At 42.0% G+C, this 21890-nt stretch overlaps 2 protein-coding genes and 1 long non-coding RNA gene across 17 annotated transcripts in view; 1 reads left to right on the top strand and 2 right to left on the bottom strand.

Annotated features, from left to right (window-relative positions):
* The window catches only part of LOC110520180 (rho GTPase-activating protein 15), a 68747-nt gene extending 68081 nt beyond the window's left edge, over nt 1-666 (top strand). For 7 of the 9 annotated variants that reach the window (XM_090229905.1, XM_090229906.1, XM_090229907.1 and 4 more), the window contains one exon: nt 19-666. In XM_090229905.1, the coding sequence (XP_090086031.1) occupies nt 19-202 (184 nt within the window). In that variant the 3' untranslated portion in view covers nt 203-666. The remainder of the gene's footprint in view (nt 1-18) is intronic. The other 2 variants (XR_016494770.1, XR_016494769.1) reach the window with 1 other exon arrangement.
* Nucleotides 667-8513: 7847 nt separating this feature from the next.
* On the bottom strand, nt 8514-9619 carry LOC149984645 (uncharacterized). The gene is made up of 2 exons (XR_016494774.1): nt 9549-9619; nt 8514-9364 (listed from the first exon to the last, which is right to left on the bottom strand). It is a non-coding gene; the product is annotated as an uncharacterized LOC149984645 (long non-coding RNA).
* An 8289-nt stretch (nt 9620-17908) lies between these two features.
* The window catches only part of qtman (queuosine-tRNA mannosyltransferase), a 48674-nt gene continuing 44692 nt past the window's right edge, over nt 17909-21890 (bottom strand). For 4 of the 7 annotated variants that reach the window (XM_090229912.1, XM_036974567.2, XM_090229911.1 and 1 more), the window contains 2 exons: nt 21606-21697; nt 17909-21410 (listed from right to left, as the gene is read on the bottom strand). In XM_090229912.1, the coding sequence (XP_090086038.1) occupies nt 21327-21410; nt 21606-21697 (176 nt within the window). In that variant the 3' untranslated portion in view covers nt 17909-21326. The remainder of the gene's footprint in view (nt 21411-21605; nt 21698-21890) is intronic. The other 3 variants (XM_090229915.1, XM_090229914.1, XM_090229913.1) reach the window with 1 other exon arrangement.

The raw sequence follows: 21890 nt of genomic DNA on the forward strand, positions 1-21890 counted from the left end.
ACCATTATCTCTCTGCAGGATTCTGACGTGTTCACGGAAAAACCTGATGTCGACACAAGGCATCAGCATCGTGTTTGGCCCGACACTCATGTGGCCTGAGCTGGACTGTGGGAACATGGCGGTCAACATGGTTTATCAGAACCAGATAGTGGAGTTCATCCTCATTGAGAGCCCAGAGATCTTCGGCCTAGAGAAGAAGTGATAAGGACATTTTATCTACAGCAATGGATGGATTCATGAACAGACAAGAGGACCTGTTGTGCCTAATGCTTGGAGCTAGTTGCTAGTATTTCTGTAATATATTATTAATAGTGAGGATGTACACCTTATCTTAAAGTTTTAATAGCATTTATATCTTACTATATTGTTAGTTACACTTCTTGAACCCAGAACCCAAACTGTGATTTCTGAATTGTGCTATAGTGAATGCATACTAGTAAATAGCTTATTTTGTGGTCTGGCTCTTCCATTGCCTTATACTGCATAGCTACAGTATCATGAAAGAAGTATTGACAAAAGTAATGATACTATGTTAAGTTAACTGTGTGTGCCTGTGTGATGTATTCAAGTCTGTGAATGAGCATCATCCTCAAGTGTGTCTGAGACAGGCTGTATGCAAATGGGCCTGTCTCAGACACACTTGGAAATTAAAAATAATCCTTTGAATATGAGCATTGAGGTTTTTTTTTTTTCATATGCATTGTATGAAACCACAAGCACATTGGAAAAAGTCTCCCTTCCTCCTCCAATTGGAAATGTCTGTTTTAAGGGTTAAACAAACATATACAATGATGTAACATGAATACTGGGTGATCAGAGGAGCCTACCTACACACAGAAACACACACAGAGTGTGTGAGTGAGTGAGAGAGAGAGACAACCCGGATGAGATGATTACTTTTAATAATTTTCTCTGACGAACGACCACTCATCGAAATATAACTAATGGAGCTGTCCCTGAAATAAAACAGTCAATCACAGTGTAAATGAATGGGAGGGCGAGCAGAGCAGAGAGGAGCAGCCACAGCCTTTGTAGTCTAATAAGTGATCACAGGACTCATATCATACGTCTGTCAGCTCCTATTACACAGCCCTGCTCCTCAAAGTACGGCCGCAATTAAAACAGGCTCCCTAATCTGGACTTATGTAATGCCATTTAAATGTGTCACTTTTAAAGTTGCCATCATGTCCAGTACTGTACACAGTGAACCCCTTATTCTATTCTCACATCACTTTCTGTACCGCACGGTATACTGTAAGAAGTTACTGGGATCTGAAACACCTGAGAGATTCATGACAAGAGAATCACAGCAGATTATTGGTGGGTGTATTGACCTCTTTCCTGGATATTGTTCACATCGATTCGTCTGCAAGTCCTGTTTGATATACACAAACCTATCTGTTTCAGATCATTTAATTCAAGAGTGAATCTAATTCCTGAATGTTTGATGAAGATCGGGAAAAATCTTTAATCTAGGAAAAGACTTCGTTTAGGCTTTTTGTCAATATGTTTGCTTTGATTTATCCAGACTGATCCAAAGCTGGTCAGCAGCTCTTCATTGATCTATGTCAGACCAGAGGGAGGGTGGGGTGAATCAGCACCCTCTGCTGGTCACTAGTGGCCAGGGCAGAGTCACTCAGACAAGGTGTTCTCCATCACTATCAGATCACAGCTGCTCTGCTCCTACTTATATGACTAGAGACCACATGAAACACACTCCCTGTCTGCTCTGACCATTTGCTCTCTGGGAGCAAAGCTTTGTTGTGCTGTGTGCTATTTTTGTCTTTTCGGCTGGAGTAGGAGTCCCTTGTCTTTTAAGATACAGGTTTACCAACACTGCAGACTTGCCCTCAAGGAAAATTGTTTGTCTTCGTTGTGGATGCAGAAACCCCAAGAAAGCCATAGACTGTGTAGATACATTTTTGTCAATGTGGTCATCCATTTTACAATGTCTAAATATCAGTATGATGACAACTCTGCAATACTGCAACAATGACAACAGTTGTCCTAGAACATGTCCTAAATCAATATCATTATACCAGGAGGACTAATGGATCTATGTCATTTGGGATGGTCCAAACACACCCTCAAGCACCAACCACTTACAGCATCTGTAGCATATAGTATCATAGACTACCAGTCCAAAGAGATTCCACTCTGAAGCTGCCACTTTAAAGCCACTTTGAAAGTCAAAGTATGTCAAAAGAACCTGTATCAAATAATTAATTAGACTTACTCCCAGTAGGTTGAGAGTCGTTTGAAAGGCAATAAGGTGCCATGCTTTCATACTCCTCAACAGCACTATAGAGCTGGGTAGATGACCCGTTGTGGATGTACTAATCAGTTCCCTGTAGAGCTTATTTGAGGAAGAGCATGTAGAGATAAGGCTAAAGCAACAGGAGCCCTGTCTAGTATGACAAACACACGTCCAATCAAAATGTTCCAAGTTAAATCAAGATCACTGCATCTTCTGGTAGGGTATCAACCAACTATTGTATTTGTTGAGGAGAAACGTGATTTGTGTAAATACTGTCAGAAAGCGTTTCTCAGTCAGCATATCTCCATATGGATTGAGTGTACAAATAATCCAGAGATACAATTGTAGCTGTGTGGTACTGTACGACAGCATTCACATCAGTTTCAAATCAGCCAACTGCTTTCATACCCCCTAACAGAAGTTTCTGTTTATACACTTTTTAAAAGCCAATGCAAAGACCATGCCATTATGGAATGCGCAATTTTTTTTCTACAGAGCTCAGCAGAGATAAGAGAAAGTCTAATTATGGGAAAGCCATTTTTCTGCATTTCATTATTCTCCAAATCAGATGTCTCATGCCTTGGCAGAGAACTGGGAGAACGATGGGAGAGTGACATACTTAAACTAGCTTTGTGGTTGTGTTTCACTAAATCTCCACAGAGAATAAAAGACAGAACGAGTTCCAGCTTTGGGTGACCTCCCTCCTGGCACGCAGAGACACTTTCGAAGACCAAACGAGCCCGGCAGGCCACCAATGATTTCAGCGCCACATTTCACTCTCTACACAACTTTTGACAAAAAACATGAATGCGGTCTTGGATCCAAGAGACCGAGTTTTTGCTGCATGGGAATGTTTCATCCATTTGCTTGTTTTGTTAAAAGGGGTTGTCGAAGTGTTGGACGGAGAGTAGGAAGGATATGCTTAAAGTAATTGGCAACATAAATATGTAATGTAAATAGGGCAGTATAAATAATAGGAGCAGGGTTAACTGCAGAGTGGTCTGTGAATAAGGGAGAGGTAACAGAAGAATGACAATTCTGCCATATGACACTACGTTCAGCTTGGGACCCCTCTGTCCAACTCCATAACCAAGACGTGAGTCAGAGTAGGCTACAGTACAGGGGGAATGTGGCCGGTTTGTTTTCCTTCTCCCAGCCAAGACTCTCTATGTGTGGTGATTTCATATAATAACTGTCGACCACTCTGTTTTGGAATAGCCCCCCTTTGTTCCTTTTTGGAAGAGCTTCATGGCAACGGACGTCTGCCTTCTTTAGTAAAAAAAAAAAAAGAATCCTTCAAAAAGAAGAAATGGAGGCATAACAATACGGTGTCCCTGTGAAACGCATGCCACGTTCTAACCACCAGGCCTATTAAAACACAACCCCAGCTCCAAAAGAACATGGCAGCATATTGATAGCATATGACTGTGTCACTTGAGGACAAACTCCTTTCTCCATTCCTCCCCCTTTAAACATTTTCTATCAGGGAACACCGTCACAGAGAAATTAAATGGCCCATATGGCAACTGTAAAAAGCTAATGTGGACTAATCAGAGCTAGCCGGGCTCTGCTAATTACTGTACCTTTAATGCTGCCTCTCCTGGGACTGGGCTCATCAGAAGCCTCATGGAAAATTGAGGCTGGCCTTTATTTAAAAATGTATTTTCTTTCCTCAAGTGTTGCATTTTTAAATAACTCCCCGTGTTTCTGTGACAGTCTCAGAAGTCCTCTGATAGGCCTACGCTTGGGTTAAGGCTTGATTTGCTAAATTCAGTTTACAGATGTGGTAAATGAAGTTGCCACTTCAAGGACGTATTTATAAGTTTGTCACTGTGAATTTATGCATTTTCTTTTCCCTTTATCGTGTTCTAGGAACAAATGCAGCAACATAGCATGATGAGAACTAGTGTTGCATGTAGGCTACAATACAGTTAACTGGGAGGCACTTTATCTTATGACACTGTTTCTACTGGCTTCATGCAACAATTTCAAAGATTTTCCCTTTTACAGTTCTTATAAGGAAATCAGTAAATTGGAATAAATTCAATAGGCCCTAATGTATTGGAATACAGATATGCATCTGTTCAGGGACGCAACTTTGGTTTTAGAAGTGGGGGAGGACCTAACCTACGCTCCTCCTATTTTTGGGAGCATCTAAAGCTAATTTCCTGCATTTCTACACAATCTGTCCAGTCATCAACTAGGTAAGTGATCCTTATTAAATATGTTTAAGTGATTGATAAGATTGAACTAGATCAATGATAATTCAATAATCATTACTGTGTTGCACCTTTAACCAATATACTAACACAGGAACAACTCTTTAAAAATACAAAGACTTTTGATTGTCTTTATTCAGACATCCTCTATATAAAATTTTAGCCAGACCGCCCAGCCAGCCAGGGCCGCCAGCACGCCCAACCCCCACCAGGCTAGTCAATAACTCAAATCTTGGAACAACTTCCTTCCCATGTTTTTGTTTTATGTCTCAAGGAAAGGTTTGGAAATAAGACACAAATACACCTACATATTAACACACAGAAACGGTACACACTCCATATAATTCATATCACAGGCCTAATAGTACTGTAGAGCTGTTTTTACTTGCACAATATAGCTGAATTGCCCCGTCGTGTCCCTAAGGGTCCACGTCCCTGCAGCGCCCAAATCCAACACACCCCACTCAGCTTTAGGATCTTAGTGAAACATTCATTATTGGTTTCAGGTGTGTTGGGCCAGAGTGTCAACCAACAGTAGGCAGACCCCCAGGGCCAGGACTGAGCAGCCTAGCAGCTAGGTATTGCCTAAATAGGTATCTCCCCTGATGTGGACATGATTTCAATACAGACTCCTTTTGTCATACTGAATTGTAGCAGATCCTTTGTTCGCACTCCCCAGGGCGATTGAACTGATTCCAGAAGCAGACCGGCAGAGGAGAGGTGCTCGGAGTGGTCTTCTAGTCCGACTTAGGAGGCACGCACACCACCCACCGCTTCCGAGTATATTACTCACAAATGTTCAGTCTCTGGATAATAAAGTTGACGAGCTCAGGGCAAGGGCTTCTTTCCAGCGAGACATCAGGGATTGTAACATACTCTGTTTCACAGAAACATTGCTCTCTCGGGATATACTGTCTTAGTCGTTCCAGCCAATTGGGTTCTCAGTTCATTGTGCAGACAGGAATAAATATCTCTCCGGGAAGAAGATGGGCGGGGGTGTATGTTTCATGATTAACGACTCATGGTGTAATTGTGATAACATACAGGAACTCAAGTCCTTTTGTTCCCCCAACCTAGAATACCTCACAATCAAATGCCGACCGTATTATCACCCAAGATAATTTTCTTCGGTTATAGTCACGGCAATGTATATCCCCCCTCAAGCCGATACCACGACGGACCTCAAAGTCCTTCACTGGACTTCATGCAAACCGGAAACCACATATCATGGGGCTGCATTTACTGAAGATGGGGATTTTAACAGAGCAAACTTGAGGAAAAGGCTGACAAATCTCCTTTCGGAAAATCTGTCAACGATTTCATTTTGCTTCTCCCTCCTACAGGCAGAAACTCAAACAGGAAGTACCTGTGCTGATGACTATCCAACGCTGGTCTGAACAATTGGAATCCATGCTTCAAGATTGTTTTGATCACGCGGACTGGGATATGTTCCGGGTAGCTTCAGAGAATAATATTGACGAACACACTGATACGGTGACTGAGTTAATCAGGAAGTGTTTAGGAGATGTTGTACCCACTGAAACTATTAAAACCTACCCTAACCAGAAGCCGTGGATAGATGGCAGCATTCACGCAAAACTGTAAGTGGACCACCGCATTTAACCATGGCAAGGTGACTGGGAATATGGCATAATACAAACAGTATAGTTATTCCCTCTGCAAGGCAATCAAACAGGCAAAACGTCCGTATAGAGACAAAGTAATGCCGCAATTCAACGGCTCAGACACGAGACGTATGTTACAGGGTCTACAGACAATCACGGACTACAAAAGGAAAACCAGCCACGTTGTGGACACTGATGTCTTGCTAAACACCTTCTTCGCCCGCTTGGAGGATAACACTGTCACACCCTGATCTGTTTCACCTGTCCTTGTTATTGCCTCCACCCCCTCCAGGTGTCACTTGTTTTCCCCAGTGTATTTATCCCTGTATTTCCTGTCTCTCTGTGCCAGTTCGTCTTGTATGTTCCCAAGTCAACCAGCATTTTTTTCCATTCTCCTGCCTTTGCTATTCTCCTTTTTATAGTCCTCCCGGTTTTGACGCTTGCCTGTTTCTGGACTCCGTACCCGCCTGCCTGACCATTCTGCCTGCCTTGACCTCGAGTCTGTCTGCCACTCTGTACCTCCTGGACTCTGAACTGGTTTTGATCTTTTGCCTGTCCACGACCATTCTCTTGTCTACTCCTTTTTGGATTATTAAAAATATTAAACTCCAACCATCTGCCTGCTGTGTCTACATCTGCGTCTTGCCTTGTGTCATGATAAACACAGTGTGTTGGTGGCCCGCTACCAATAACTTTGGGCTCTCCTTCTCCATGGCCGACTTGAGTAAGACATTGAAGTGTGTTAACCCTCGCAAGGCTGCCGGCCCAGATGGCATCCTTCGTCGCGTCCTCAGAGGATGCGCAGACCAGCCTGTTGGTGTGTTTACGGACATATGCAATCTCTCCCCATCCCAGTCCGCTGTCCCCACATGCTTCAAGATGGCCACCATTGGTCCTGTACCCAAGAAAGCAAAGGTGACTGAACTAAATGACTATCACCCCGTGGCACTCACTTCTGTCATCATGAAGTGCTTTGAGAGACTAGTCAAGGATCATGTCACCTCTACCTTATCTGTCAACCTAGACCCACTTCAATTTGCTTACCACCCCAATAGATCCACAGACGATGCAATCGCCATCTCACTGCAAACTGCCCTATCCCATCTGGACAAGAGAAATTTGTATGTAAGAATGCTTTTCATTGACTATAGCTCAGCATTCAACACCATAGTACCCTCCAAGCTTATCATTAAGCTTGAGGCCTTGGGTCTGAACCTTGCCCTGTGCAACTGGGTTCTGGACTTCCTGATGGGCCACCCACAGGTGGTGAAGGTAGGAAACAACACCCCCACTTCGCTGATCCTCAACACTGGGGCCCCACAATGGTGCGTGCTCAGCCCCCTCCTATACTGTGTATCCATGACTGTATGGCCAAGCATGTCTCCAACTCAATCATCAAGTTTGCAGACGACACAACAGTAGTAGGCAGGCTTGATTACCAACAATGACGCCACAGCCTACAGGGAGGAGGTGAGGGCTCTGGGAATGTGGTGCCAGAAAAATAACCTCTCACTCAACATCAACAAAACAAAGGAGATGATCGTGGACTTCAGGAAACAGCAGAGGGAGCACCCCCCCACCCCCCACCCTATCCTGATCGATGGGACCACAGTGGAGAAGGTGGAAAGCTTTAAGTTCCTCGGCATACACATTACTGACAAACTGAAATGGTCCACCCACACAGACAGTGTGGTGAAGAAGGCGCAACAATGCCTCTTCAACCTCAGGAGGCTGAAGAAATTTGGCTTGGCACCTAAAACCCTCCCAAACATTTACAGATGCACAATTGAGAACATCCGATCGGGCTGTACCACCGCTTGGTATGGCAACTGCACCGCCCGCAACCGCAGGGCTCTCCAGAGGGTAATGCGGTCTGCCCAACGCATCACCGGGGGCAAACTACCTGCCCTTCAGGACACTTACAGCACCCGATGTCACAGGAAGGCCAAAAAGATCAGGACAACAACCAGCCGAGCCACTGCCTGTTCACCCCGCTATCATCCAGAAGGCGAGGTCAAAACAAGTGCATCAAAGCTGGGACCGAGAGACTGAAAAACAGCTTCTATCCCAAGGCCATCAGACTATTAAATAGCCATCACTAGCACATAGAGGCTGCTGCCTATATACATAGACTTTAAATCACTGGCTACTTTAATAAATGGAACACTAGTCACTTTAATAATGTTTACATATCATGCATTACTCATCTCATATACTGTATTCTATACTGTCTTAGTCTACACCGCTCTGACATTGCTCGTCCATATATTTATATGATCTTAATTACATTAATTTACTTAAATGTGTGTATATTGGGTATATGTTGTGAAATTGTTAGATATTACTGCACTGGTGGAGCTAGAAAAACAAGCATTTCGCTACACCCTTAATAACATCTGCTAAACACGTGTATGTGATCAATAACATTTGATTTGATTTATTCCATATAAGGCATGATCTTATGAAAGTTGAACAGCATACCCTTCATCTTGTCATGAATCAAATCTAGTGATACATAACTTGACATTTCTTCCATCCATTATGGGAGGATCAACCAACCTTCCAACAAGCATTTCACTACACCTGCAATAGCATCTGGAAATATGTGTATGTGACCAATAAAATGTTATTTTGAATGAATTGCAATGCATTTCTTAGCCGCTACAAATACTAGGTTACACTGTTTCTTCTGATAAGTTTCCAGTATCAACATTTCCAAGCAAACAAAAACAGGACGAAGGGAGAATCTGTAGACATGCTGAGATAAAATAACATACTCTTTGCCAGAATTCATCCAGCCTTCACAAGACCTGACATGCAAATATTTTCCCTTTTGTGTTTTACACCTCCAGCAGTGGAATTACATTTCTGTGTGCATTATATTCAGTTTCACTGGCATATAGTACATTCTATGGATGGTCTTAAACTACAGTAATTTATGTCGGAGATTATATGAGCATGACTGGACATTCAAACATATCTGTATCCATTCATCATCATCAATATCATCTCCCAGTTCTTCCTCACATTTTTGTTTCACATGTTTTGTGTCATCGGGAAAAGCCTCTATCACCCCTTGGTACAGTTTGGAAATTAACTTTAGAGGTTTGTCAGACTGCTTTAAAATAGTTTAAATCTTTTAAGCTTCTTGCTTGCCCCATGTTTTCTGTACAGAGAAAATAAAGTGTTGTATCTGCAGCTCTGCCACAGACTGGTCTTCCCTGGCTGCCTGACCCTGATGAGACCCCTGTCACCGTCTGATCCTGCTCAGATGAGGCATGACAAAGAATGACATTAGTATACATTATATTATCCGTGAATAGAATCAATGGTTCAACAATTGAAATGACCATTATTCCCAGATCCCAGACTGTAGCCTACCCATCTACCCTACCCATGGAACTTTGTATCCATTCACTCGTAGTTATAATATACTGGAAAATTTACCTGAGCTATGTAGACCGGTCTTCCTTGGCTGTCTGACGCTGCAGGGACACCAGTCACCATCTGATCCTGCTAAGACATGATGAGCATAGTGTTGTGTACTGACTGTGCACCGTGACAGTGAAGCCTGTAGAGCTGTATATACTGTGTCAGTGTGAAAAGTAGGGAATTAGCTAGGGAAACGGACAGTTCAAAAACATTATATTGCTATACTAACTAATAAAAACTCACATTGTGCTGAAAAAATGTCTGAATATCGGTCTTCAATCATTTGGCCACTGGTTTCATCGTTTGATTCAGGTCTGGTGTGATTGAGGCAAAAATAATAGCTAAAGTTAGCCAGTTTTTGGCTAGCTCTGCTAGCTAATGGTACAATGGTACATCATCAAATGTACCTCTGTTGAAAAGGGACAAAGCAAAGGCTACAAAACATTTCCATACACACAACAGCTGTTAGATACTGCTTTCTGACAGATAGTTAGAGGCTAGCTAGAGCTGAGCTGGCTGTGGTAGCTACTGGCTAGCTAACTAGCTGCTGGTAGTTCATTCACCTCAGTGGAGGGGGGGTGAAACATTAGCTAAGGTAACATGTCAGTTACACTACTAGCTCAGTACTGGGAATATATATACTTTTCTTCTGTCAAACAGTAGTTACCTTGCCAGCTAGATCAGACAACTAAAGAGTAGCCAGTTTCTGCTCTGCTTGCTTTTACAACTCAGAGAAAAAGTGCAACACAGACAGCAGCTACCTCTGTTCATCTCTCCTGTGCTGGTCTTATACGCCAGCCTTTCAGAAGCTTTGCCTTCAAACAGCCTGTCTGCTCTGCGGTGTCTCTGCGGTCCTAAATGCAGCAAGCTGAAACCAGAAAACAGCCTTCCCGACTGCTCTGAGGCGTCCGCATGGTCCTAAAGCACACCGGAGATGTAACACAGTGCAATGATAAAACTATGGGGGACAAAAATGCAATTTCAGAATCGTCACCAGCGAAGGTTGGTCACAGATACCTTTAAAAAAAGTAGGGCATGGATCAGAAAACCAGTCAGTATCTGGTGTGACCACCGCAGCACGACACATAGATTTGCATAGATTTGATCAGGCTGTTGATTGTGGCCTGTGGCATGTTGTCCCACTCAACTTCAATGGCTGTGCAAAATTACTGGATATTGGCGGGAATTGGAACACGCTGTCGTACATGTCGATCCAGAGCATCTCAAACATGCTCAATGGGTGACATGGCTGGTGAATATGCAGGACATGGAACAACTGGGACATTTTTAGATTTCAGGAATTGTGTACAGAGCTTTGCGACATGGGCTGTGCATTATCATGCTGAAACATGAGGTGATGGCAGCGGATGAATGGCACGACAATGGGCCTCAGGATTTCGTCACGGTATCTCTGTGCATTCAAAATGCCATCGATTAAATGCAATGGCGTTCGTTGTCCATAGCTTATGCTTGCCCATACCATAACCCAATGGCAACAGCTCTGGTGCAGTCAGCATGTCAATTGCACGCTCCCTCAAATCTTGAGACATATTTGCCATTGTGTTGTGTGACAAAACTGCACATTTTAGAGTGGACTTTTATTGTCCCCAGCACAAGGTGCACCTGTGTCAATGATCATGCTGTTTAATCAGCTTCTTGATAAGGTGGATGGATTATCTTGGCAAAAGAGAAATGCTCACTAACAGGGATGTAAACGAAGTTGTGCACAGAATGAGACAAATAAGCTTTTTGTATGGAAAAAAAGTCTGGGATCTTTAATTTCAGCTCATGAAACATGGGACCAAAACTTTACATTGCGTTTATATTTTTGTTCAGTGTATTCAATTCACAAATCATTATTCCCAATTGCCTGATATTAAATGGTATTATACGGGGGTTATTATTCATAGGTTATTATTGCATAATTAGCACTTAGCCTGCAATGTTTCAGAAAATACCTGATTAATAACTGACGGTTTGCATGTAGGAAATGTATTATTTTCAAAGACCTTGACAGTTATAATAAAGCCATTGGAGAGATCATCAACATCTTAATTCAGCATCTCACTCAGTCTCCAGAGTGGAATAACAGGTCTTTCCCACATAGAAACCTCTATCTGATGTAATGAGGAAAACATTTGTGCCTTATCCATATCCACATGTGCACATGTACATTTGCATAAACACATTTCCCCAGACCAGTCTTTGTTTTTGTCTTTCTTTGAGTTTGTCATTCCATGCTGGAGGTGTTGTTTCAGTCTAGAATCAGACAGCCTCAGAACCAAGAGGACGGAACCAGGCTTTTTTCTGATGCGTGAAATTAATGTTGCTGTTCTTTGTTGATAATCCACCAGTTTCAAAATGCCCCAAACCAACATTTTCTTACTTTCAAATTCAAATAGCAGAGGCTTTTTTCTGTCTTCCATCTCTCTTAAGAGTTTCTTATTACAAAAAAAGTTAATTCTAATTTTAATATTCACAATAATACTGTCCGTCATATAGGGAAACTATCTGCAGGAGTCAGTTATTTCTTGAAAAATGGCATTAGCCTTAGACATGAGGAAAAATGATTTTGCCATAGTTCATGGATCTATAGAAGTATATTTCATTGTGAGGCTAAGACGAGTGAACAAGCCCTGTGCTCAGGGCCACAATCTAGTCATTCAGAACCTCCAGCAACAGTCTAGCCGACCTACACATTAAGTCGACCTACACATTAAGGAATGAACTGTTTCCCTTTATTTGACCCGTGGCAAAAATAAAATACTTTAATTACCAGGGAGAGAATTATTCTCACTTGGCTGTACGCATGAGTGGAGGGGATAGGATAGGGAGTGACAACAGACTCCAAATGTAACACCAAGACATAGCGAGAGATCACGGTACGTTGATTCTCATGGGTTAGCCTTTTCCTTCTTCACCTTATTACAAAGTATGCTGAATGTCAACTCCTTAAAAACTTTCATAGAACCGTAATCTCTGGAAATAAACTGTAACCTAGCTATAAAAGGGATTTAATGATTCTGCTCTTATCAGAAACTAATAACAAATATGGTAGATGGTCAAAATAAAGGGAGGGGCAAACAAGCATCTCATTCATGTTTCCATCCGACTTAAATTGGGGATATTGCCAATTTTCCTAAATCAAAACAGGGAAAGTGGTCACAAGTCGGCTGTTTTTGAGTAACACAGTCCTAGATCAACAGTCATGTACAAATCAAACACGCACACGCTTTCAGAACACACAACTAATACAGTAAACACACACATGCAGTACACACGACACCAACTGTTCAAAGCAACGTGTCTTAACAGGCCAATGAAAACGTTTAATGCATTCAGTATTTTATGGACTCTGCTATAAAACCTTTTACAGTGGGGTGGCATTTTGCGACGGGGTAGACGGAAGGCATTGTTATGGGCTTTACGGCGTCGTCAGGTCGCGACCTGGGTCTGTTGTGGCTGCTCTGCTAGTCTACAGCTACTAGGAGCATGGTACATAGGGCATGGGTAGAGGAATGGTGGATGTGGAGTAGACAGAATAGGGTTGTAATTGATTCTAGGGGTGAACCAAGTTATGGACATGAAGCTAAGGTTGGAGTTGAGGGTTGGGGTTGAACCGGGATGTGGACATGAAGCTAAGGTTGGAGTTGAGGGTTGGGGTTGAACCGGGATGTGGACATAAAGCTATGGTTGGAGTTGAGGGTTGGGGTTGAACCGGGATTTGGACATAAAGCTAAGGTTGGAGTTGAGGGTTGGGGTTGAACCGGGATGTGGACATAAAGCTAAGGTTGGAGTTGAGGGTTGGGGTTGAACCGGGATGTGGACATGAAGCTAGGGTTGGAGTTGAACCGGGATGTGGACATTAAGCTAGGGTTAGGGTTGAACCGGGATGTGGACATGAAGCTAGGGTTAGGGTTGTGGTTGAGGCTAGGGTTAGGGTTGAAGCGGGATGTGGTCATCAAGCTAGGGTTGGAGTTATTCATAATCAGGAGGGAATAGAAACCCTGTCCACGGTTATGGATAATATTAAATCAGGTGTTAGTGAATGATAACTCAATGAATCCACTGATGGAAGGATGCTAGATGTTCCCCGTGTGAATATTGGAACAAAAGTAAGAGTGATGTGGACAATCTAAAGGTTGTCACAGAATAAACTAAAATGTAACAATATTACCTAATCTCTGCCATGACTTTAACTGTTCTATCAGAGGCACGCAGTGATTCATAGCTTCATAACTGTTGGTTATCCTATCGTCTCTCCCAATTGGTCTGTAAAGAGGGGTGACATCTATTCAAATTTCATAGTAATAATACCTCATACAATCAGAGGAGGAGTAAGGAAAGATAGCCTTCCACCTGTGACCAAATGCATCTACTTTTTGGTTAAATTTGAAGACTAATCTTCACACATTTACAAACAAAGAATCTCTTCATTCTCAATATCCAATGCAGCCAGTCTTTAATACTGTCTACACAACAGTACATGCAGCCACTCTTTAATACTGTCTACACAACAGTACATGCAGCCAGTCTTTAATACTGTCTACACAACAGTACATGCAGCCAGTCTTTAATACTGTCTACACAACAGTACATGTTTATTATGTTCAACAGTCTTGATTTCAATTCTGTTCTAACCGTACTATTGTTGACAAACTGAGTGGGCTGTGCTGTTTGTTGCCTCTACAATACAGCGCCACGACGTGAACAGCAGAGTCAGTCTGACACACTTTGCTTAGCTCGAGAGATTGCATTAATTCTCCCGTTTCTCCCTGCGACTACCAGGTGGAAGAGCATAACCGCAGGGCAAAATTGTTCAGTGTTTAAAACATGGAATGCCATTTTTCTAGTTGTACGGATTGAATACGTGTTAGCGGTAAATTGCAGTGATGTGTCATGTCGTGTTTAGTGGCCATTTAGTTTATGATACCGACGGATCCACATTGCATTATGTTCCGCTCTCCACGGAGCTGAATATTGGAAATGAGAGGGTGTCATCATGGGTAGGATTGGGACAAATATCAGGTCAATTGCTTTATGGAGATATGTGTGAAGCCCAAATGGATTACTTTTCTTGTCACAAACGATACCAATATGGCATACACCAAACAAACGAATCCCAAGGGACTACAACAGGGCTCCAAACTGGGCAATCTAGGATTTGAATGAGATTCAAAGCATCAAAGACGTCATTATCTCCTAGTAACCCATCGACTACCGTGGTACTTGATAATACCCTACGCATTATGTCAATAGAAAATACAGCCACCATGCTGAGGGCCCCCTGTGTACTCACCACTCCTACTCACACATTAGCTGCATACAAAACCTCTGTGAGCCACTCTCTGTGCTGGCTGAAGGTGGGGGGCCAGAGGGGTTTGGGGGGCGGGGGGGGGGGGGCAGGAGAGGAGGGGTCCCCAAGCCCCTCCACCCCCTCTTCCTTTTATATCATCTTTGAGAACGTAAAATGCATTGGAAGGGGATTGTGGGTAGGTATGCCCGGGGCTAGAGCCGAGTGTCGCGCTCAGTTGTGTGGGTGGACAGTTTGATGATGCACCCTGAGGCCTGTGTTACCTCAAAGTCCATTAATAACCACGATGGGCGCCTCTCCAGTCCCTATGCAGCCTAGCCCTACAACACAGCAGCCCTAAAGTACGTGTGCATAATGAAAAGGTTTAATTCAAATATTAACTCTATCGGTTTAAAACATCTTTTCCTCCTCGGTGTCGTGTGAGCCCGTTTGACTAATTCTGTTTTCTTGGCCTGATTTTACTTCATAAAAGATCAAGGGTATATAAGAAGGCAAGGGATTCAGGTTGCTGCTAGCAACACTAAAGGGGAACATGCTTTGAATAGGGGGTAGAGATTTAAAAGGGGAAGGCGGCCAAACAATGCTGCGGTTAGGCCTATATGGTTAATTCCTGATGATATGGTTAACGTTTAACCTTTTCACCCTCCGCTAATGAAAGTGTCTGTTCTACCTTGAATACATAGTTATAAGGTATTCTCTAAAGGGGCTGAACAATTATTTAAACCATGGTAGTATATGATTGCATTGTTAGTACTGGCAGTCTGGGCATGACACATTGAGAGCTTCACCTGAAAATACATGTACCAAAGATATTTGCTTGTCAAATATGGATTCTAGTATTGTAATATGTTGAACATTCTCAAAACAAAACACTATATTCTACAAAACAATAGAAAACAATGTTTATTTGTAGAACTTTACAAGACAGAGCGTAGACAGAGAGACCTGCATTGATACCAGCAGACAAGTACCTAGCCCAAGTCAGCCCAAGTCAGATTCGGTACTTCAGTCTCCTGAGGCCTCATTTACAACCGTTAAATATGGGCAGAATAAGCATACATGCTGCCTATAGCAAGTGTCTAAGATTTATTGTATTTTCAAAATCATTTAAAATGAACAAAAATATTAACTCAACATGTAAAGTGTTGGTCCCATGTTTCATGAGTTGAAATAAGATTCCAGAAATGTGTCATACGCACAAAAAGCGTATTTCTCTCAACTTGTGTGCACACATTTGTTTACATCCCTGTTAGTGAGCATTTCTCACTTGCCAAGATAATCCATCCAAATGACAGGTGTGGCATATCAAGAAGGTGATTAAACAGCATGATCATTACACAGGTGCATATTATGCTGGGGACAATAAAAGGCCACATACTCTAAAATGTTCATGTTATTTCATTTCAAAAAATATATATAGTAATTTAGCAGGCGCTCTTATCCAGCGCGACTTACAGTAGTAGTAGTGAGTGGATAAAATGCCACAGTTGTCCTAAGTTGAGGGAGCGAGCAATTGGCATGCTGACTGCAGGAATGTCCCCCAGAGCTGTTGCGAGCATTGAATGTTAATGTCTCTACCTTAAGCCGCCTCCAACGTCATTTTAGAGAATTTGGCAGTATGTCCAACCGCATGTGTAGTAACCAAGCCAGCCCAGGACCTCCACATTTTGCTTCTTCACCTGCGGGATCGTCTGAGACCAGCCACCCAGACAACTGATGAAACTGTGGGTTTGCACAAAGGAAGAATTTCTGCACAAACTGTCAGAAACCGTCTCAGGGAAGCTCATCTGGTTGCTCGTCGTCCTCACCAGAGTCTTAACCTGACTGCATTTCGACGTCGTAACCTAATTCCGCTGGTACGCGGCCATCCAAGAAGGAAAAATAGGAAAAAGATTCCTATGTCTATATTTTAGATTCTAAAAATAAACACAGATGTTCTCTTCTCTTCTTAAAGTGGAACTGACAGCATTTTAACTACTTTGCAGATACGAAACAGAATCATATCAGTCAAAAATATCAAATTCCCAGTTTATGCTACAAAACCAACTTCATAAGAGGTTTTAAAAATAGGTTCTATTTGATTCAACATTCCATGATGTACACTAAGGCATTGTTGGCATAATAGATCAGTTCAATGCATGATTAAATGAATTCACTAATACATTTCTTAGTAGTCCAAAAATATGACTTTATGGTTGTAAATCACAGCTGGCCTGGTACATTGTTTGCTGCCTCCATTCAGGACGCACAGTTTCAGTTTCAATTACTCAAAACTTTGACAAAAAACTGACAAATGTAACTAAGGCTGGGAATGTCAATACCCATCAAACTAGCAAGGGCAATGATCACCAGTCAGTCATAACATGGCTAATATGCTACGGTATCTATGTAGCAAGCTAAAAACACAGAGCCTAACGTTAGCTAGCTAGATAGCTGCTAGGAGGACACTGTGTCATTGTAGAGGTCATGGTCGCAAATTTTCCCCTGGTATTGTTTTTCGGTGGCTACACAGCTAAAGATGCACGTGTCATTTGGTTAGCTAGCAAGAAATGTGAATCACTTTGCTAGCTAGCTAGCTAGCTAGCTATGCAGAACGACTGTTATCCAATTAGCATATCTCTTGCATTCGCTAAATCACTCTGGCTAGCTATGTACTATGAAATCTTGTCTGAGTGTGCCAGAGCGCAAAAAAACGTAATAGTCACGTACGCTCAATATAACATGTAAACAGCCTAACCAGCTCTGCTCAGGCGAGTAAAATGGTGAGTGAGGTGTTCCCTCATTTGTGTCTGGAAGTAGCTAGCAGGCTAGGAAACTTTAGCCAGTTAGCTTGGGTGCTCTGTTGGGACATTGGCAGACAAGCTACAGAAAGACGAGCAGGCAATTACCCATCGTTTATCATTTCAATTTTGATGGCCAAATAGCTGAAAAAGTTTGAGAGGGTTTGTCGAAATGTTCCTTCGTTAGATTTTAGCTCATCTTGCTCTGGCTAGCATTAGTTGTTGATCTTGTTGTTGTTAATGTGCATACCGGTATACAGTACCAGTCAAAAGTTTGGACAGACATTTAAGGGTTTTCTTTATTTTTACTATTTTCTTCATTGTACAATAATAGTAAAGACATCAGACAATGAAATCAGCAACCAGACAAGGTTGCAAGTTCAAATCCCGAGCTGACATGGTACAAATCTGTCGTTCTGCCCCTGAACAGGCAGTTAACCCACTGTTCCTAGGCCGTCATTGAAAATAAAAATTAGTTCTTAACTGACTTGCCTAGTTAAATAAAGGTAAAATAAAAATAAAAAAATAAATAGCACATATGGAATAATGTAGTAACCAAAACAAAAAATGTGTTACATTTTAGATTTTTCAAAGTAGCGACCCTTTGCCTTGATGACAGCTTTGCACACTCTTGGCATTCCCTCAAATAAGCTTCATGAGGTAGTCACCTGGAATGCATTTACATTAACAGGTGTGCCTTGTTAAAAGTTAATTTGAGGTATTTCTTTCCTTCTTAATGCGTTTGAGCCAATCAGTTGTGTTTGGACAAGGTATGGGTGGTATAAAGATAGACATATTTGGTAAAATACTAAGATAATATGGCAAGAACAGCTCAAATAAGCAAAGAAAAATGACAGTTCATCATTACTTTAAAAAGGTTAACACTTTTTTGGTTACTAAATGATTCCGTATGTTATTTCATAGTTTTGATGTCTACACTACTATTCTACAACATAGAAAATAGTACAAATAATGAAAAACCCTTGAATGAGTTAGATCTAAACTTTTGACCGGTACTGTAGGGAAAGATAGCCTACCTTTTTATGATTGTTTGATCAATAGGACTGTAAACTTCCCAAATGTAATAGGGTTCCCGCTGTATTTATTTACAGTTGAAGTCGGAAGATTACATACACTTATGTTAAGAGTCATTAAAAACTTGTTTTTCAACCACTCCACAATTTCTTGTTAACAAACTATAGTTTTGGCAAGTCGGTTAGGACATATGCATTGTGCATGACACAAATCATTTTTCCAACAATTGTTTACAGACAGATTATTTAACTTACAACTCTGTATCACAATTCCAGTGGGTCAGAAGTCTACATACACTAAGTTGACTGTGCCTTTGAACAGCTTGGAAAATTCCAGAAGATTATGTTATGGCTTTAGAAGCTTCTGATAGGCTAATTTACATAATTTGAGTCAATTGGAGGTGTATCTGTGAATGTATTTCAAGGCCTACCTTCCAACTCAGTGCCTCTGCTTGACATCATGGGAAAATCAAAATAAATCAGGCAAGACCTCAGAAAAACTATTGTAGACCTCCACAAGTCTGGTTCATCCTTGGGAGCAATTTCCAAACGCCTGAAGGAACCACGTTCATCTGTACAAACAATAGTACGCTGGCATAAACACATTTGCTGTCAAACCGCTCAGGAAGGAGATGCGTTCTGTCTCCTAGAGATGAACGTACTTTGGTGCGAAAAGTGCAAATTAATCCCCAGAACAACAGCAAAGGACCTTGTGAAGATGCTGGAGGAAAAGGATAAAGTATCTATATCCACAGTAAAACGAGTCCTATATCGACATAACCTGAAAGGCCGCTCAGCAAGGAAGAAGCCACTGCTCCAAAACCACCATAAAAAAGCTACGGATTGCAACTACACATGGGGACAAAGATAGTACTTTTTGGTCTGATGAAACAAAAATATAACTGTTTGGCCATAATGACCATCGTTATGTTTGGAGGAAAAAAATGGGAGGCTTGCAAGCCGAAGGACACCATCCCAACCGTGAGGCACAGGGGAGGCAGCATCATGTTGTGGGGGGGTGCTTTGCTGCAGGAGGGACTGGTGCACTTCACAAAATAGATGGCATCGTGAGGCGGGAAAATTATGTGGATATATTGAAGCAACATCCCAAGACATCAGCCAGGAAGTTAAAGCTTGGTCGCAAATGGGTCTTCCAAATGGACAATGACCCCAAGCATACTTCCAAAGTTGTGGCAAAATAAAAGCTGAAATAAATCACTCTCTAACATTATTCAGATGTTTCACATTCTTAAAATAAAGTGGTGATCCTAACTGACCTAAGACAGATCATTTTTACTAGGATTAAATGTCAGGAATTGTGAAAAACTGAGTTGAAATGTATTTGGCTAAGGATGTATGTAAACTTACGACTTCAACCGTACATATTTGCAGAAATCCATTTTGCCTAATGCGTTCTAATGATCTAAAGTCGCGCTGTTGCAACTGCCTGTAAACACGCGGTCCAGTTCAAAGTGAATGATGGCAGGCCCTTGTGGCAAATGGCTTGTTGGCATATAGACCTAGTGTACCTGATCGGTGTACTGCACCGGTCTGCGTAGACTTTAGTCCTGGACAAGACAGATGTTTTTATTAGGTTTAATTTACTGCAGTGTCTATTAATTGTCCAAATGCACAGCTGCTTTCCCACTCTATATCGCTATAGAATTTTTACAAATGCTTTGGAATGTTTTGGAAGTATGTATTCTAAGAATGTATGAAAACATGAAAATGACCATATCTAAGTGCTTGCTTGTCAGAAAATGTAAAAAGAAGTGTCATTCTTCCTGGGGGTGTATATTTTAATAAGATTTTTGGTTGCTAAAATGCTGTCAGTTCCACTTTAATGGGAAATGGCTGCATTCTGGTTAATATGTTTTATGAATAAGCTTTTCATCATATCCCCCATTTGCACAAAATACTTACTTGCCAGATTGCAATACAATATTTCATACACTAGCAGAGATGTGCGTACGCATCGTCTACAAGTTGCGGGGAGGTGAGCAAATTCTCATGTCAAGTACATTTTTTATAAATGCCAACTTTTGTATGAACTGGCGCACGCACATTTTGGGGTATATTTGTACGTACGCACAATTTATAAATGAGGCCCCTGGCAACCCAGGTGTGGAGGCAGAGAACAGCATTTCAAGCCACAACTTGGCTGCCACTCTGTCGGGAGTCGTGGGGTGGGGAGCAATTCCAGCTCCAGGTCCTCTCCAGTACAGGATCAAAATGAACACAACCGGATATATGAGGTGGCACCGCCTTTGAGAAACCTTTGAAAGAGTTTACACGTTCTTTTCTCTTTATTTCAAATTCAAACCACAGTAGACATAAAAGACCTCTCCCTCTCGCACGTGAAGATGGGGACGTTTACAACAGGCACAATGTCTCAAAGGCATGGCTTTGATTTGAGCAGAGTGGAGCTGAGTGGAGAGAGAGAGGTGGTGGGGACAGGCTGTCTGAGGCCACCACAGGTTTGTTGCCCGTGGCTCCATGTCAGGCAGCTATGACGACAGCCCTTGAGACTCTCCCTCCCTCGCTACGCTGCAGACTTTCCATCAACCTTTAAATCCATCTCATTCTGCCACTAATCGAGTGAACTAAGTGTGCCCACTTCTGAGCAGATCCTCGGACTCGCATTGGCCCAGTTGTAGTCTGTCCGTCAGGGATGGTGGTCCTCTTTGTATGCCAGCAGACTCCTGAAGTCCTCCTTCAGCGCAGCCCAGGAATAGGAACTGGTGTCAACCTACAGTACAATACAGAGGAAAGAATGAAAGGCAGGATTAAGCTCTGGTGTCAACTGTCAACTTACAGTACAGAAGAAAGCCAGGCACACAGGCAGGGTGAAGGGTGAGGAGAAACCGTAAAGAGAGAAATTAATTGTGAACTGAATGAAGCGTGTGTTAGCTAATCCCGTTCCTGTCATGTCAGTGTTAATTACCTTAACGTGATGTCTCCTCACCACGTATGGCCTTCTGCACAGTCCCTGTAATTTCTTATAAAGCTGCTCAGGTGTAGAGTACAGATACTCCTCTGTAGGACAGAGCGAGGAAAGGAAAACGTATTTTCATGAAAGAATAACCTCAAAGCACAGGCTAGATACAGCGCACTTTCTTTATAATTAAAAATACATATTACACTGAACTGGGACAGGTTTTACATAATTAAACTAGTATTATTTTTAAAGATTCATATTATTTATGCAAATCTAATTTAAGGAAGAGGC

This window comes from Oncorhynchus mykiss, chromosome 3, assembly GCF_057628025.1.
Source record: "Oncorhynchus mykiss isolate SJ-2025 chromosome 3, ASM5762802v1, whole genome shotgun sequence".
Classification (NCBI taxonomy): domain Eukaryota; kingdom Metazoa; phylum Chordata; class Actinopteri; order Salmoniformes; family Salmonidae; genus Oncorhynchus; species Oncorhynchus mykiss.